This window comes from Bos mutus, chromosome 21 (genome assembly GCF_027580195.1).
Source record: "Bos mutus isolate GX-2022 chromosome 21, NWIPB_WYAK_1.1, whole genome shotgun sequence".
NCBI lineage: Eukaryota > Metazoa > Chordata > Mammalia > Artiodactyla > Bovidae > Bos > Bos mutus.
In genome coordinates, this window is record NC_091637.1 from 55,421,205 (window position 1) to 55,439,292 (window position 18,088).

The 18,088-nt window shown below is 40.6% G+C and overlaps 2 protein-coding genes across 3 annotated transcripts in view; one reads left to right on the top strand and one right to left on the bottom strand.

The window, feature by feature from the left end:
* PPP4R3A (protein phosphatase 4 regulatory subunit 3A) overlaps positions 1-7,889 on the bottom strand; it is a 34,719-nt gene extending 26,830 nt beyond the window's left edge. For both annotated transcript variants that reach the window (XM_005892614.2, XM_005892613.2), the window contains exon 1: positions 7,103-7,889. In XM_005892614.2, the coding sequence (XP_005892676.1) occupies positions 7,103-7,244 (142 nt within the window). In that variant the 5' untranslated portion in view covers positions 7,245-7,889. The remainder of the gene's footprint in view (positions 1-7,102) is intronic.
* LOC138984372 (uncharacterized) overlaps positions 7,381-18,088 on the top strand; it is a 49,281-nt gene continuing 38,573 nt past the window's right edge. The window contains exons 1-2 of the mRNA XM_070358213.1: positions 7,381-7,709; positions 7,939-8,407. Of these exons, the coding sequence (XP_070214314.1) occupies positions 7,381-7,709; positions 7,939-8,407 (798 nt within the window). The remainder of the gene's footprint in view (positions 7,710-7,938; positions 8,408-18,088) is intronic.

The following is an 18,088-nucleotide window of genomic DNA, read 5'->3' on the forward strand; positions in this document are numbered from 1 at the left end:
TTGTTTTCAAGAGAAGGGGTAAAACAACACACGGAACAGGGGCTGCACTTCAAGTTGTGATTTCAAGAAGCACGTACCTGACTTGGCAGCTGCTAAAACAAAGCACCCAGCATTGGTAAAACCGTTATTTTTTAAGAACCAGTTTCCATCCCCAGCCCCTTTTCATTTGTTTCAAAACTCTCAGTAATGTTACAGAAAGGAAAAACTAGAAAGGAAAAACCAATTACAAATTATCTGAAGTTTGAAGTGTTCCCTCCCAAAGTGCTGGCTAAAACAAGGATAAGCACATACCAGAAGCTTCAGGTGTTACTAAGTTTTTCTCTCTCCTGGGGCATTCAAGATTCAGGGGAAGTATCTCTCCTAAAACCCATTTCAGCCATATCCCATGGTTTAGTCTAAGATACAACTTCAGGTAGTCCAGCTCTGGTCCTCAAGTACCACGCTCCCTAAGATGTTAATACGTTGTAGAGGCTGGATCATGGAAAGCAATCTTTTAATTGGGAAGCTAAGTAAGACAATAACGGAAAGACATCATGCTGACGTATGGCAGAAACCAACACAATATTGTAAAGCAATTATCCTTCAATTTAAAAAGATCCCATAAAGACATATTTCTAGTTTTATTCCTAGCCCATCTATTAGGTTCCCCACCCCCATCTCTCAGTTCCTATTGGATCAAGTTATAAGCACTTATCCAATCAACCGAAGAAGAACCAGTTGAGACACGTGCTTTCAATAATGGATAGATCCAGCATATATATCTTAATAACTGAATCACATACGCAGAACAGCCCCCCATCCGAATTTGAGAAACATATTCATCCTCTCCAATGAAATAGATGCCTTCCTTTATCCTCCAAGGGGAATTTCATTCTCACCACCCCGCTACGATACCATCTCCCCACACATGTGAAAACCTCACATATTTGAGAAAGACACTCTTACAGACAAGAGAAAGACAAGCCTAGAGAGCAAACCCCAATATCAAGACTTGAAAAAGGCTTTCCCACTTGAATGACTCAGAAGGAAATATGGAAATGCAAAAACAAGAGAGATGGATGAAGCTAAGGGGAATGCATCAATTAAACTTGTCATTGTAGAATTTATCACAGCAAAATCAACTACTCTCAGGTGAACTAAAGAATACTCCTGCACAGCAAATGCTTGCCAGTCCATCCCAAAGTTTCGATGCACCCGCAAGTCGATATTTATGCATATATATACTTCAAAAGGAGAAGGCAATGGCACCCCACTCCAGTACTCTTACTTGGAAAATCCCATGGACGGAGGAGCCTGGTGGGCTGCAATCCATGGGGTCGCTAAGAGTCGGGCACGACTGAGCGACTTCACTTTCACTTTTCACTTTCATGCATTGGAGAAGGAAATGGAAGCCCACTCCAGTGTTCTTGCCTGGAGAATCCCAGGGACGGGGGAGCCTGGTGGGCTGCCGTCTATGGAGTCGGACACGACTGAAGTGACTTAGCATAGCATACTTCAAAAAATAAAAGAGGGTCCTTAACTTTCATTTACTATTACCAAAACTGAGTATCAGCACAACCCCTTTGGAGGGTCATTTATCTTTATGAAGCTTTTAAACACATATTACTCTTTAGTCCAACAATCCTTCTAGGAAATTATCCTACATCCTCATACAAGTGCCAAGCATATGAATAAAGATGTCATTAGCAGTGTTTGTAAAGGCTAAAGAAAACTAGAAACAATGTTTGTGCCAGCTATACTCAGAGTGTGGGGATCTCAAAAGGCCTAGAAAATAAAAACTATTTTCATAATATTACTAAGAGATTAGTTGCCCTTTTCATTCATATTCTCTCAGTATGTCTACACTGATACTGTAACAGATTGAATGCAGAAGTAGCAAAGAATCCTTTAAAAAAAATTAAACTGGACATTAAAGAGATATGTAAAAATGTAAAAGAAAAGATCTTTGAAGTCTAAGCTTTAACGTGGTAAATACTGATATTTTTTGTTTAAACATAAATAAAGCTTTTAGAGGTCCTCAGTTTTACTACATTAAAGGTATCCTAAGGGAAAAAATTTGAGAAATGCTACTGCGTCAATAATGCTATACTTTGTGAATACTATGCTGATTTTAGATGAGATAGAACTGTTTGAAAAAGTGAAAGTGTTAGTCAATTTGTATATCCTGACACAAACAGATGCCCCAAATATACTGATAAAAAGAAGATCTATACACTCAGGAAATAGGAAGACAATGGTAAAGAAGGGGAAATGCCCACTTATAACATAACCAAGACAATCACAGGTAAAGCTGTCATGGACTGACAGCAAGAAAAAGTAACCATAAAACAGTACAACTATGAGTATAAATATTTAAGTCATTAAAAATGTTCCCTCTCTACTTCATATCTTGGGTCTCCTATAAAATAAAATGTGATAATTTCTCTAGTATCCTGTTGCAAACTCCCAACACAACCCTATCAAAACGAAACGAACACCTTCAGGGATAGGGGAGAGCAGTTAACATGCAAAAGAACTGGAACGAGAGAACGCAGAACTAGTGCCTGTAGTATGGATCCAGCTCGGGACAGCTTGTTTAATTCCCAGTTCTAATAAACATACTCATTCAATATGTGCGTGCTCAGTCACCAGGCTACTCTGTCCATGGAATTTTCCCCACAGGAATACTGGAGCAGGTTGCTATTTCCTACTCCAGGGGACTGGCCCTACCCAGGGATTGAACCTGCATCTCCTATGTATCCTGCATTACAGACAGGATTCTTTAACCACTGGGGAATAATTCATGCAAACCTTTTAAAACAGAAAGATTTTATATTAAAAAAAAATATAGGTTTTTGGCTGGGTACAGGAAAAAAAGACCCCCAAACTATCCAATCAAAGAATCAATGCACCAAGACTTAAAGTTAGAAAAAATAATAAAGCAAAGCAACCACAGGGTTGCTTTTGAGTATTAACTGAATATATAGTGCCTGACCCAGAACCTAACACATAACCAGCACTCAATACTCTCTTTTTTAATAGCAAGATCAGAATATCATTTCCCTGGCATCACTTTATTTCTGAATAGTAGAAAAATTAGTATTGATAACAATGATCTAGAAACACATTATAAACAAAAGACTAAGCATCACAGGCTCATTGTACTGTTTAAGAAAAACATTCTAGTATACAATATTTAGGGAGCATTCCATAATAATTGTTGAGACTTTTAAATCTTCTGTTATACAGTTTAATTTAGCTGGAAAATTCACTTGTTCAAAAGGTACCAAAAGGAATTAATATAAGACCAAAAATCTCACCTGGATAGGAGATTAGTGTAATGCTTTAAACCTATAGTAGATTTGTATTCCAGGTCCCTCCCACTCAATTTTGTGGACTACAAAGACACTTAAAAACAAAAATGAAAGCTCAGGAAAAACACTCTGTAGTGTTACATTAAGAGGTTTCACACGTCTGTCAGCCTTCAAAACTCTCCACCCCAGTTTTACACAACGTAGCCCATGCCCTGAACTCAAAAGTTACCACATGCAACAGATGATAACTAAAGGCTTGACTATCCTAAGCCTATTAATTTTCCATAATGCAGGACTACACAAGAGAAAAAGTGCATTTAAATCATGTTTTCAAAGTGAAATAGTTCTCCCACTGGGTTCTTCGTGGTAGCTAAATTTTGAAATGCTTATTGTTGCAAGATCATATACTACCTTATTGATTTATAAGAACAACACAGAAAATGCTGATTCTCTGTTCATTTCTCACCACAGCAGCCAAAACAAAACAGACTTTCCTACCCAAAGTGTTGACCTCTTCTCCTATTTATAGTGTATATAAATAGGAGAAGAGGCAGGTCTACTATAACCAAGTTCTATCAAGAGGTAGAAGCAGAAGATTCCAGTTTTCACCAGTAGCTAGCAGTACTACCCTGAACAAAACATTTCTTTTGTCCCATTTCTTCAGGCCTCAAGTAACAGTGAAAATTAAATCTTTTAAACTCTGAACAAGTCAGAATTAAAACTATCAACGTAAATTAATTAAAACTATTAAATATTAATAAAATTTATTGATTTTATTAATAAAAATTAATCAAACTATTGTAAATAAACATTAAAACTATTGTATGTAAAAAAACATAAAACTTAAAGTAAAAAACATAAGAACACTATTCTTGATGATTGGCAAGTAATCCAGAATAAAGAGTACTGATGTGATTTTATGTTCAAATACATCCTTCAGTACGTGAAGAAATTCCAATTTATCAATTCTAAAATTGGTAGGAGGTGGTAAAAATCATAATGGAAAAAAGGAATGATTTGAACAAAATGAGAGAGTAAGCAACAAGCTAATAGGTACAGCATAAACTGGAAGAAAATACACTAAATAATCTTTACTGAAGATGGAACCTTACAAGTACACGGCTATGATAAAGCCTGAGAAATTAGGTAATCTTTGTTTTTAAAAAAGGATACATTTCAACAACCTATTTTGCTAGTAGGAACCTACTGAATTGCAAATCAGAAAATGGGCTCAGTAGCTAGTGGGACATCTCTCCTCCAAGGCAAAGTGAGCTACAGAATTGTCAAGCCAACTCAGCTTCCAGAATGCAATCCAGACACGGACTGACGGAAGACACAAGTACTTCCATTCAAAAACTGCCTTCTTGATCTTCAGGTAAGTCTATAAGCTCCTCTAACAAGATAAATGACTCATATGGAAAACCAGAAATAACTTTCCATAAAAAGAAAATTCTGAATTATCCCGTATGGCAAATGAGGGAAACACACAATGGATAACCCAAGCTAGCAGCCAATGTGAAAATTCCCACATGTGGCTTGGAGACAAACTACAACTTTAAATACCGTCAGGCTAAACATTTGTCTTCATTTCCTTTGAAATAAAACTTGGGTCTAAGTATAAAGCAGCAAATGCAAGTAGACAATAATATGGGTGTTTCAAACACACTGTAAACAGTTAATGATATTAATTAAATAATTGATAATACAAGTTTCAAGTCATAGTCTAGAAATCTCATTCAATCTGATACCTCTCCACGACCTCAGTTTGAACACTGATCTTCCTTGCTTTTTTATTAACCTAGCTATGTGATCTTTGGTTCTTTAGCTTCTCTAGGCCTCAGTTTCCCAATCTGTATATATGGCTAAAAATAGTACCTACATCAGAAAACACCAGAAGATACAAGTGGCACACAGCAGACACTCAGTAAATTTTGACTATTATTCCTATTTGGAGTTTTCCTGTTAGAAAAAAGAATAATCAAAAGCAAAAATTATTTATAAAGTATTCACAAATATCTTGGAATTTTCTAAGCCTACTCTTGGATTTAGTTTTCCTAATAACTTATAAATTGAACAGGGCACAGTTAATTTTTTTAGCTCTTTCCCTAACAGATAAAAATGGGGGGGAAAAAAAAGATTCTTATTGTGTTAAACGAGTATGATTCCCTATGATAATATGACAATGGGACTTAATGCTTTAAAGTACTTTAAACAAAGGACTTTGTATGAGTACAATTAAACACAGGATGTGAAGTTACCTCTTATTTTAAATTATTATGAGATTTCAAAGAATTCATCTCGAATCTACACATGCTTTCATCTTAAGTTAACCAAACCCATAAAGCCTATACTTTCCAACTTATCACATAAAAAGTTTTCCAAACAAAAACATAGAACATAGAGTAGCTGGTTATTATATGATAGTCATATACCAAAGTAAACTAACACTTCACATTCAAACTTGTATTTTAAGAGGCAAGTAACATAGGCCTCAGAAAAATATACCCAATGAATTCAAAACCCTTTAAACGCCTCCAAGAAAAAATAGTTTTTCTCCGCTTTTATTTTGGGGGAGCCTTATAAAGTAACCTGTGGGTAATATACTCCAAGTTACCATTTTTCTTTCAATTCAAATTGAAAAGCAATGTCCCTGCAGTCGTCAATTACAGAATGGTGAGTCTTATCTGTTCCTTGGAACCGGAGTTCTGGCTAGGAAGTCCAATTAAAATTCCTTAAAATGAGTTTGTAGTAATGCATTTACAGAACAACTACAATTATAAACTGAGATAGTTAGCTACCATAAAACTATGGCATATTGTTACAAAACAGGTTTTCAAATTGAGAGGAACAATTTTGAAAAAAGTTTTAGCCCATGTGAACTTTTTCTTTAAGGGAAATTCACGGTATGCCACCGGGGGAAGTGGCAATTCCTGAAGAGTTGAGTCTTTAAAAATGTGAAAAGCTTATCTTCAAACAACTTGGTCTTTGAACCTTGAGGGCTGTTTCAAAATCTGTGAAGCTTACGCACCACTGGGGCAGAATCGAAAGGTTCTAGAGATACTTGCCAACTTCTCCCCACCTGTTAACTAAACCAAACTATGAATACAAATTTAAGCAATCAAAAAGCTCCGATAAAATGACTCCACACTTGAGAAACGTTTACACAGTGAAACTACACACAAAAACCTTCATTTCTAATGAAAAAGACAACTAGCATTGGGGAAACACCCATCTATCTTCTTAGGCAAAGAAATATTTTCTCTGCCTAGTGCAGAGTTGCCAGATCCATGAACCAGCGCTGCCAACCTGCAACAGGGTCGGAAAGATGCAGCAGTAATGTGTTTGGGCGGGGGGCGAGGGGAGTACAACAAAATATTCATTCCTGTTCCAAAAAGCGAAACTGTTAAGAACTTTCTTAGCTCCGAGAAAAGTTTCATGCCTGCTCTACAGATGGATGAACTAAGGCAGGAGATCGGTTTAATGAGTACCTTTCTCAAGGTCACTCTGGTGCACAGGAACGGCCCGCTCCGGGCTCCCGCGCCCACGTCCCCGATCTCGCCACACTCCCAGGCGGCTCCGCTCAAACGCGCCCGGTCCGCTCCCGCCCGCAAGTGCGCCCAGGCGCTCAGACACCTAAACACTCTCCGGGCAGTTCCCGGAGGACAGGGGTGCCGGGGCCCGCCCTGCCCCGAGAAGGCGGCAGCTGCAGCCCATTCGCCCCCTTTTCGTCATCCCAGGGAGCGGCCCAGGGGTTCCAAAGAACCGGGGAGGTGGCCCAGGGACGCCGGGGAGACGAGGGATTCACTCACCGTCACTCTCGGCCCTGACAAGCAGAGACATGCCCTTCAGGCGCTCCACGTAGCCGGACGACACATGTCCGGTGCCCCGGTCGTCCCACTGCCGGTCCTCGTTGAGGGTGTAAACCTTCACCCGACGCCGGGTGTCGGTCATCTTGCCGCCTGGGGTCCGGGCCCCGCCGGAGTCGCCCGGGAAGGGGGTCCGGGGAAGGCGGGAGCACGCCCGCGAGCCGAGGGCCCCTCGGCCTCACTGCAGCTGCTGGCCGCCCCGGAGCCGCGCTGCCGCACGCATGGCCCGCCGCGGGGCCGAGTTCTGGTCCCCGCCTTTCCTCGCCTCTGGCTCCTCGGCGCTATTGTCCAGGCCCGGGGAGCCCTGCCGCCCCAATCGGGGCGCGCAGCGCTTCGCAGCTTCCCGCCCCGCCGCGCTAGGAACTCGGGGCGCCGGTCACTGCCCTGCTCCCGCCTCCGCCATGATCTCAGCCAAGCCGCTTCCCGCGCCGCCGCCGCCTCCTCAAGCTGCCGCCGCCATGTTTTCCTTCCTTATACCTGGCCCTGCCACCGCAGCCGGACTTTGTGCTCCTCTCGTCTGCTTCAAATGTCCGAAGCTGACGGGCGCCAGGTCCCGCTGCAACTTCTACCACTGCGCGGAAGACTCCTAGAGCCCCCAAGCGCACGAGCGCTTCTGGCTACTGGGAGTCCCTGTCCCTCCGCCGCCGCCGCCGCCGCCTCTTCCGTCTTCCTCACCGAGCCAAAGCCGCCGCCATCTTGGTTCGCCCCTCAATAGTGGCGCGCGCGGGGCCACCCAGGCAGCGGCTGCAGGGGCGGCCCGTTGGCCCCACCATTTAAAGAGGCAGGAACGAAGCTGTGAGTCTCGCAGCGGCGGAGGCCTCGGATGGAGGTGGGAGGCGGGCCCCGGGTTGCCGAGGTGGCGGGAGCGCAGGGAGCGGAGGAGGCGGAACGCTGGTCGCGCCGGTGACGAGCCGGGTCTCCCTCGCGCTCCTCGCACGCACCGTCGTGCGAGCGCAGGGCGGGTGTGCGTCCGTCGCGCCCTGTGTTCGTCATCAGCCCCGCTCCGGATTCGAAAGGGCGTGGATCCCGCCTCTGGCTCCTGCGGGTTGCGAGGCTTTTTGCCCGCGGGGTGCTCTGGGTCTGGGGTTCTGGAGCCCGCAGTTGTCTTCACAGGTGGCTCGCGGTCCAGACGCCGATCCCGGCGGGCATCAGGCGGCTTGGGCCTGGGGTCCTCCCGCGCCCGCCCGCCTCCGCGAGTATCCTGTCCGAGCCGCCTTTGGGGCTGGACTGGGCACCCGGCGCGCAGAGGTCGGTGGCGGCGGAGCCTTCTGGCCTCGGGCCCTTTTCCTTTGGGAAGAAATAGAAAAGTTCTTAGGCTGGGAGGTCAGCCGCCGGTCCTGGGCATTGCTGTGGGGCAAGCACTGCGTTGCGAATCTGGGGCCCTGGGGCAGTTTCCAAGCTTGAAATCACAGGTCTAGACCCTCCACTTACAATAGCTGCTACCTCTGATCCTCTGTCCTTTGTCAGAATTGTTGTTTTCTAGCTCTTCATGTTGCTAAAAGAACTTAAGGGTTTTACAGAGACAAATGGGGTACTGTATAATCATACTGAGTAATTTTCAACGTTCAATGTTAAGCACTGTTAATCTTCATGGAAGAATGACGTTGTCATTCCTATCATACAAACAATAGCCACCGTTTTACAGGGCTTTTTACTATTTGCCGGGCCGTCTAGGTCATTGCTGGCCACTGGGGGAAAAGTGTGAGTTTCATATGTAGCTTTATGGTAGCCACTTCTTTAAAAGTATGAAGCATGTGTTTTTAATGTGTTAAGAAAAAAATGCCTGCCATGCCAGTTCTGCAAGATTCCAAGCATTAGCCACTGCAGTGGCCCCAAGACAGTGCACCCTGAGGGGAATTCAGGATGGGGAAAAACGGCAAGTATTCTGTGCTTTGGATTCACTGGACCCAAGATAAATAAGATATACATATCTATGGGAAAATTTCTATGACCACCAGATTCTAACATCTTCCCCAAAGTAGAAAAGCGCTAAAATCATTAACTCAAGATGTCTGTTATTTGTGATTTACAGTAATCTTTTTATGCTTTACTAGGAATGTTTTTCCTAGCAAAAAGTTTGTATATATTCCTGGCTCCTCCCTTATTACTTTGGAGCAGTACCTTAGCGCTAAGAGCCTGTCGCAAGGGCTATAGCCATCAGTAAGGTCTCTGAATAGAACTTAACTCACAACTCTTACACGGTGTCTTTTTCAGTTGACAGTTGAATGCAAAATATTCCATATAAAATCAATGAGATATTTTGAATGATTATTTTCATGCTAAGTTCAAAATGTGATATGTACTTTACCTTGAGTGTCAATTTCTATTTGGATGCTGAATTTTTATTGGAAATATATGATGTGGGTTTCAGTTCAGTTGCCTAGTTGTGTCCAGCTCTTTGAGGCCTCCTCCCTGTGGGTTTAGGTTTCACTAAATTTACAGCTGAAAAAGTAGATTCACAAACTAAAGTTATGTCAAATATACTTTTTTTCCAAAAATAAATCAAGTATCATTTTTTAAATTTAAAAATTAATTAAAATTCAGTTCAGTCGTGTTGGACTCTGTGACTCCCATGGACTGCAGCATGCCAGGCCTCCCTGTCCATCATCAACTCCTGGAGCTTGCTCAAACTCATGTCTATTGAGTCAGTGATGCCATCCAACCATCTCATCCTCTGTTGTCCCCTTCTCCTCCCGCCCTCAATCTTTCCCAGCATCAGGGTCTTTTCCAATGAATCAGTTAATCGCATCAGGTGGTCAAAGTATTGGAGTTTCAACTTCAGCATTCAGTCCTTCCAATGAGTATTCAGGACTGATTTCCTTTAGGATTAATTGGTTGGATCTCCTTGTAGTCCAAGGGATACTCAAGAGTCTTCTCCAACATCACAGTTCAAATTAATTAAAAGTAAGTAAGATTTAAAATTTAGTTCCTCAGTCCCATTAGCCAGATTTACAGGGCTTAGTTCTGAAACCAAGCAGGACCCTATGGGGCTTCTGGGCACAGAAGACTCTGTGTTCCCTGTGCCTTGTTTTCAGGGAATAGATTCCAACCTCCATCACCTTCCCTGAGTCATAAAGGGCACATTGAAACAGTTGCTCATCAGAGAAGGGAGGGGATACAGAGACAGGGAAAAAAAAAAAAAGCCAAGAAAGCATTAGTGCAGCCCTGGGGGCCTCAGGCATACACAAAAATTTCTTTAAGCTCCTTCTGTAACTAAGTTCCGTTCAGTTCAATCGCTCAGTCCTGTCCGACTCTTTGCGACCCCATGGACTGCAGCATGCCAGGCCTCCCTGTCCCTCACCAACTCCCAGAGTTTACCCAGACTCAAGTCCATTGAGTGGATGATGCCATCCAACCATCTCATTCTCTGTTGTCCCCTTCTCCTGCCCTCAATCTTTCCCAGCATCAGGGTCCTTTCAAATGAGTCAACTCTTCGCATCAGGTGGCCAAAGTATGGCGTTTCAGCTTCAACATCAACCATTCCAATAAACATTCAGGACTGATTTTCTTTAGGATGGACTGGTTTGATCTTGCAGTCCAAGGGACTCTAAAGAGTCTTCTCCAACACCACAGTTCAAAGGCATCAATTCTTTGGTGCTCAGCTTTATTTACAGTCCAACTCTCACATCCATACACGACTAATGGAAAAACAGCCTTGATAGATGGACCTTTGTTGACAAAGTAATGTCTCTGCATTTAATATGCTGTCTAGGTTGGTCATAACTTTTCTTCTGAGGAGTAAGCGTCTTTTAATTTCATGGCTGCAATCACCATCTGCAGTGATTTTGGAGCCCCAAAAAATAAAGTCTGCCACTGTTTCTCCATCTATTTGCCATGAAGTGACGGGACCAGATGCCATGATCTTAGTTTTCTGAATGTTGAGTTTTAAGCCAGCTTTTTCACGGTCCTCCTTCACTTTCATCAAGAGGCTTTTTAGTTCTTCACTTTCTGCCATAAGGGTGGTGTCATCTGCTTATCTGAGGATATTGATATTTCTCCCGGCAATCTTGATTCCAGCTTATGCTTCTTTCAGCCCAGTGTTTCTCATGATGTACTCTGCATAGCAGTTAAATAAGCAGGGTGACAATATACGGCCTTGATGTACTCCTTTTCCTATTTGGAACCAGTCTGTTGTTCCATGTCCAGTTCTAACTGTTGCTTCTTGAACTGCATACAGATTTCTCAAGAGGCAGGTCAGGTGGTCTGGTATTCACATCTCTTTCAAATTTTCTTCAGTTTATTGTGATCCACACAAAGGCTTTGGCATAGTCAATAAAGCAGAAATATATGTTTTTCTGAAACTCTCTTGCTTTTTCCATGATCCAGTGGATGTTGGCAATTTGATCTCTGGTTCCTCTGCTTTTTCTTTTTCTTTTTTAAATTTTATTTTTAAACTTTACAATATTGTATTAGTTTTGCCAAATATCGAAATGAATCCACCACAGGTATACATTTGTTCTCCATCCTGAACCCTCCTTCCTCCTCCCTCCCCATACTATCCCTCTGGGTTGTCCCAGTACACCAGCCCCGGGCATCCAGTATCGTGCATCAAACCTGGACTGGCAACTCGTTTTATACATGGTATTATACATGTTTCAGTGCCATTCTCCCAAATCTCCCCACCCTCTCCCTCTCCAACAGAGTCCATAAGACTGTTCTATACATCAGTGTCTCTTTTGCTGTCTCGTACACAGGGTTATTGTTACCATCTTTCTAAATTCCATATATATGCGTTGTATACTGTATTGGTGTTTTTCTTTCTGGCTTACTTCACTCTGTATAATAGGCTCCAGTTTCATCCACCTCATTAGAACTGATTCAAATGTATTCTTTTTAATGGCTGAGTAATACTCCATTGTGTATATGTACCACAGCTTTCTTATCCATTCATCTGCCGATGGACATCTAGGTTGCTTCCATGTCCTGGCTATTATAAACAGTGCTGTGATGAACACTGGGGTACACGTGTCTCTTTCCCTTCTGGTTTCCTCAGTGTGTATGCCCAGCAGTGGGATTGCTGGATCATAAGGCAGTTCTATTTCTAGTTTTTTAAGGAATCTCCACACTGTTCTCCATAGTGGCTGAACTAGTTTGCATTCCCACCAACAGTGTAAGAGGGTTCCCTTTTCTCCACACCCTCTCCAGCATTTATTGCTTGTAGACTTTTGGATCGCAGCCATTCTGACTGGCGTGAAATGGTACCTCATAGTGGTTTTGATTTGCATTTCTCTGATAATGAGTGATGTTGAGCATCTTTTCATGTGTTTGTTAGCCATCTGTATGTCTTCTTTGGAGAAATGTCTATTTAGTTCTTTGGCCCATTTTTTGATTGGGTCATTTATTTTTCTGGAGTTGAGCTGTAGGAATTGCTTGTATATTTTTGAGATTAGTTGTTTGTCAGTTGCTTCATTTGCTATTAATTTCTCCCATTCTGAAGGCTGCCTTTTCACCTTGCTAATAGTTTCCTTTGATGTGCAGAAGCTTTTAAGTTTAATTAGGTCCCATTTGTTTATTTTTGCTTTTATTTCCAATATTCTGGGAGGTGGGTCATAGAGGATCCTGCTGTGATGTACATCGGAGAGTGTTTTGCCTATGTTCTCCTCTAGGAGTTTTATAGTTTCTGGTCTTACATTTAGATCTTTAATCCATTTTGAGTTTATTTTTGTATATGGTGTTAGAAAGTGTTCTAGTTTCATTCTTTTACAAGTGGTTGACCAGATTTCCCAGCACCACTTGTTAAAGAGATTGTCTTTAATCCATTGTATATTCTTGCCTCCTTTGTCAAAGACAAGGTGTCCATATGTGTGTGGATTTATCTCTGGGCTTTCTATTTTGTTCCATTGATCTATATTTCTGTCTTTGTGCCAGTACCATACTGTCTTGATAACTGTGGCTTTGTAGTAGAGCCTGAAGTCAGGTAGGTTGATTCCTCCAGTTCCATTCTTCTTTCTCAAGATAGCTTTGGCTATTCGAGGTTTTTTGTATTTCCATACAAATTGTGAAATTATTTGTTCTAGCTCTGTGAAGAATACTGTTGGTAGCTTGATAGGGATTGCATTGAATCTATAAATTGCTTTGGGTAGTATACTCATTTTCACTATATTGATTCTTCCAATCCATGAACATGGTATATTTCTCCATCTATTAGTGTCCTCTTTGATTTCTTTCACCAGTGTTTTATAGTTTTCTATATATAGGTCTTTAGTTTCTTTAAATAGATATATTCCTAAGTATTTTATTCTTTCCCTTGCAATGGTGAATGGAATTGTTTCCTTAATTTCTCTTTCTGTTTTCTCATTATTAGTGTATAGGAATGCAAGGGATTTTTGTGTGTTGATTTTATATCCTGCAACTTTACTATAATCATTGATTAGCTCTAGTAATTTTCTGGTGGAGTCTTTAGGGTTTTCTATGTAGAGGATCATGTCATCTGCAAATAGTGAGAGTTTTACTTCTTCTTTTCCAATTTGGATTCCTTTTATTTCTTTTTCTGCTCTGATTGCTGTGGCCAAAACTTCCAAAACTATGTTGAATAGTAATGGTGAAAGTGGGCACCCTTGTCTTGTTCCTGACTTTAGAGGAAATGTTTTCAATTTTTCACCATTGAGGATAATGTTTGCTGTGGGTTTGTCATATATAGCTTTTATTATGTTGAGGTATGTTCCTTCTATTTCTGCTTTCTGGAGAGTTTTTATCATAAATGGGTGTTGAATTTTGTCAAAGGCTTTCTCTGCATCTATTGAGATAATCATATGGTTTTTATTTTTCAATTTGTTAATGTGGTGTATTACATTGATTGATTTTATGGATATTGAAGAATCCTTGCATCCCTGGGATAAAGCCCACTTGGTCACGGTGTATGATCTTTTTAATGTGTTGTTGGATTCTGATTGCTAGAATTTTGTTAAGGATTTTTGCATCTATGTTCATCAGTGATATTGGCCTGTAGTTTTCTTTTTTTGTGGGATCTTTGTCAGGTTTTGGTATTAGGGTGATGGTGGCCTCATAGAATGAGTTTGGAAGTTTACCTTCCTCTGCAATTTTCTGGAAGAGTTTGAGCAGGATAGGTGTTAGCTCTTCTCTAAATTTTTGGTAGAATTCAGCTGTGAAGCCATCTGGACCTGGGCTTTTGTTTGCTGGAAGATTTTTGATTACAGTTTCGATTTCCGTGCTTGCGATGGGTCTGTTAAGATTTTCTATTTCTTCCTGGTCCAGTTTTGGAAAGTTGTACTTTTCTAAGAATTTGTCCATTTCTTCCATGTTGTCCATTTTATTGGCATATAATTGTTGATAGTAGTCTCTTATGATCCTTTGTATTTCTGTGTTGTCTATTGTGATCTCTCCATTTTCATTTCTAATTTTATTGATTTGATTTTTCTCCCTTTGTTTCTTGATGAGTCTGGCTAATGGTTTGTCAATTTTATTTATCCTTTCAAAGAACCAGCTTTTGGCTTGTTGATTTTTGCTATGGTCTCCTTTGTTTCTTTTGCATTTATTTCTGCTCTAATTTTTAAGATTTCTTTCCTTCTACTAACCCTGGAGTTCTTCATTTCTTCCTTTTCTAGTTGCTTTAGGTGTAGAGTTAGGTTATTTATTTGAATTTTTTCTTGTTTCTTGAGGTATGCCTGTATTGCTATGAACTTTCCCCTTAGGACTGCTTTTACAGTGTCCCACAGGTTTTGGGTTGTTGTGTTTTCATTTTCATTCGTTTCTATGCAAATTTTGATTTCTTTTTTGATTTCTTCTGTGATTTGTTGGTTATTCAGCAGCGTGTTGTTCAGCCTCCATATGTTGGAATTTTTAATAGTTTTTCTCCTGTAATTGAGATCTAATCTTACTGCATTATGGTCAGAAAAGATGCTTGGAATGATTTAAATTTTTTTGAATTTACCAAGGTTAGATTTATGGCCCAGGATGTGATCTATCCTGAAGAAGGTTCCATGTGCGCTTGAGAAAAAGATGAAATTCATTGTTTTGGGATGAAATGTTCTATAGATATCAATTAGGTCTAACTGGTCTATTGTATCATTTAAAGTTTGTGTTTCCTTGTTAATTTTCTGTTTAGTTGATCTATCCATAGGTGTGAGTGGGGTATTAAAGTCTCCCACTATTATTGTGTTATTGTTAATTTCTCCTTTCATACTTGTTAGCGTTTGTCTTACATATTGCCGTGCTCCTGTGTTGGGTGCATATATATTTATAATTGTTATATCTTCTTCTTGGCTTGATCCTTTGATCATTATGTAGTGACCATCTTTGTCTCTTTTCACAGCCTTTGTTTTAAAGTCTATTTTATCGGATATGAGTATTGCTACTCCTGCTTTCTTTTGGTCCCTATTTGCATGGAAAATCTTTTTCCAGCCCTTCACTTTCAGTCTGTATGTGTCCCCTGTTTTGAGGTGGGTCTCTTGTAGACAACATATGTAGGGGTCTTGTTTTTGTATCCATTTTGGGGCATTCAACCCATTTACGTTTAAGGTAATTACTGGTAAGTATGATCCCATTGCCATTTACTTTATTGTTTTGGGTTCGAATTTATACACCGTTTTTGTGTTTCCTGTCTAGAGAATATCCTTTAGTGTTTGTTGGAGAGCTGGTTTGGTGGTGCTGAATTCTCTCAGCTTTTGCTTGTCTGAAAAGCGTTTGATTTCTCCTTCATATTTGAATGAGATCCTTGCTGGGTACAATAATCTGGGCTGTAGATTATTTTCTTTGATCATTTTAAGTATGTCTTGCCATTCCCTCCTGGCTTGAAGAGTTTCTATTGAAAGATCAGCTGTTATCCTTATGGGAATTCCCTTGTGTGTTATTTGTTGTTTTTCCCTTGCTGCTGTTAATATTTGTTCTTTGTGTTTGATGTTTGTTAATTTGATTAATATGTGTCTTGGGGTGTTTCTCCTTGGGTTTATCCTGTTTGGGACTCTCTGGGTTTCTTGGACTTGGGTGATTATTTCCTTCCCCATTTTTTGAAGTTTTCAACTATTATCTCCTCAAGTATTTTCTCATGGTCTTTCTTTTTGTCTTCTTCTTCTGGGACCCCTATGATTCGAATGTTGTAGCGTTTAATATTGTCCTGGAGGTCTCTGAGATTGTCCTCATTTCTTTTAATTCGTTTTTCTTTTATTCTCTCTGATTCATTTATTTCTACCATTCTATCTTCTAATTCACTAATCCTATCTTCTGCCTCTGTCATTCTACTATTTGTTGCCTCCAGAGTGTTTTTAATTTCATTTATTGCATTATTAATTATATATTGACTCTTTTATTTCTTCTAGGTCCTTGTTAAACCTTTCTTGCATCTTCTCAATCCTTGTCTCCAGGCTATTTATCTGTGATTCCATTTTGATTTCAAGATTTTGGATCAATTTCACTATCATTATTCGGAATTCTTTATCAGGTAGATTCCCTATTTCTTCCTCTTTTGTTTGGTTTGGTGGGCATTTATCCTGTTCCTTTATCTGCTGGGTATTCCTCTGTCTCTTCATCTTGTTTAAATTGCTGAGTTTGGGGTGTCCTTTCTGTATTCTGGCAGTTTGTGGAGTTCTCTTTATTGTGGCTTTTCCTTGCTGTGTGTGGGTTTGTACAGGTGGCTTGTCAAGGTTTCCTGGTTAGGGAAGCTTGTGTCGGTGTTCTGGTGGGTGGAGCTGTATTTCTTCTCTCTGGAGTGCAATGAAGTGTCCAGTAATGAGTTATGAGATGTCTATGGTTTTGGGGTGACTTTGGGCAGACTGTATCTTGGAGCTCAGGGCTGTGTTCCTTTGTTGCTGGAGAATTTGCTTGGTATGTCTTGCCCTGGAATTTGTTGGCCCTTGTGTGGTGCTTGGTTTCAGTGTTGGTATGGAGGCGTTTGATGAGCTCCTGTCAATTAATGTTCCTTGGAGTCAGGAGTTCCCTGGAGACAGGATTTGGACTTAAGCCTCCTGCTTCCAGTTATTGGTCTTATTTTTACAGTAGTTTCAAAACTTCTGCTTCTATACAGCACCATTGATAAAACATCTACGTTAAAGATGAAAAGTTTCTCTACCGTGAGGTTCACCCAGAGAGGTTCATAGCGTTACATGGAGAAGAGAAGAGGGAGGAGGGAGTTAGAGGTGACCCAAATGAGTTGAGGTGGAATCAATAGAGGAGAGAGTGGGCTAGCCAGTAATCACTTTCTCATGTGCACTCCACAACTGGACCGCTCAGAGATGTTCACAGAGTTATACAGAGAAGAGAAGAAGGAGGAAGGAGACAGAGGTGGCCAGGAGGATAAAAGGGGGGAATGAAAAGGAGGGAGACAGATCCAGCCAGTAATCAGTTCCCTAAGTGTTCTCCACCGTCTGGAACTCACAGAAATTCACAGAGTTGGGTAGAGTAGAGAGGGGTTAGGGAGGAGACACAGGCGACCTGGTGGAGAAAAAGGAGAGTCCAAAGGGAGAGAGAGCAGTCAAGCCAGTAATCTCGCTCCCTAGTGAAAAATGGGTACTGAAGATTGGATTCTTAAAGGTACAAAATTGGTAACAAATACATAAAAGCAAAAATTAAAAATCTAGAGTAGAGTTTGGAATTTCAAAAATACTATGTTAAAGAAAAGAAGAAGGAAAAGAAAGAGAGAAAAAACAAACAAACACAAACAAGGTCGCGAAAATTATAAAGAAAATACAGGTACAAAATTGATAACTAATACCAAAAAGCAAAAGTTAAGAATCTAGAGTAGAGTTTGGAATTTCAAAAATACAATGTTAAAAAAAGAAGAAGAAAAAAAAAAAAAGAAAAAGCAAAACAAACAAAGTCTTAAAAATTATAAAGAAAATAGAGGTACAAAATTGATAAGAAATACCAAAAGCTAAAGTTAAAAATCTAGAGTAGAGTTTGGAATTTCAAAAATACAATGTTGAAGAAAAAAAAAAAAAAAAAAAAGGTCAAAAAATTATAAAAAAATATATATAT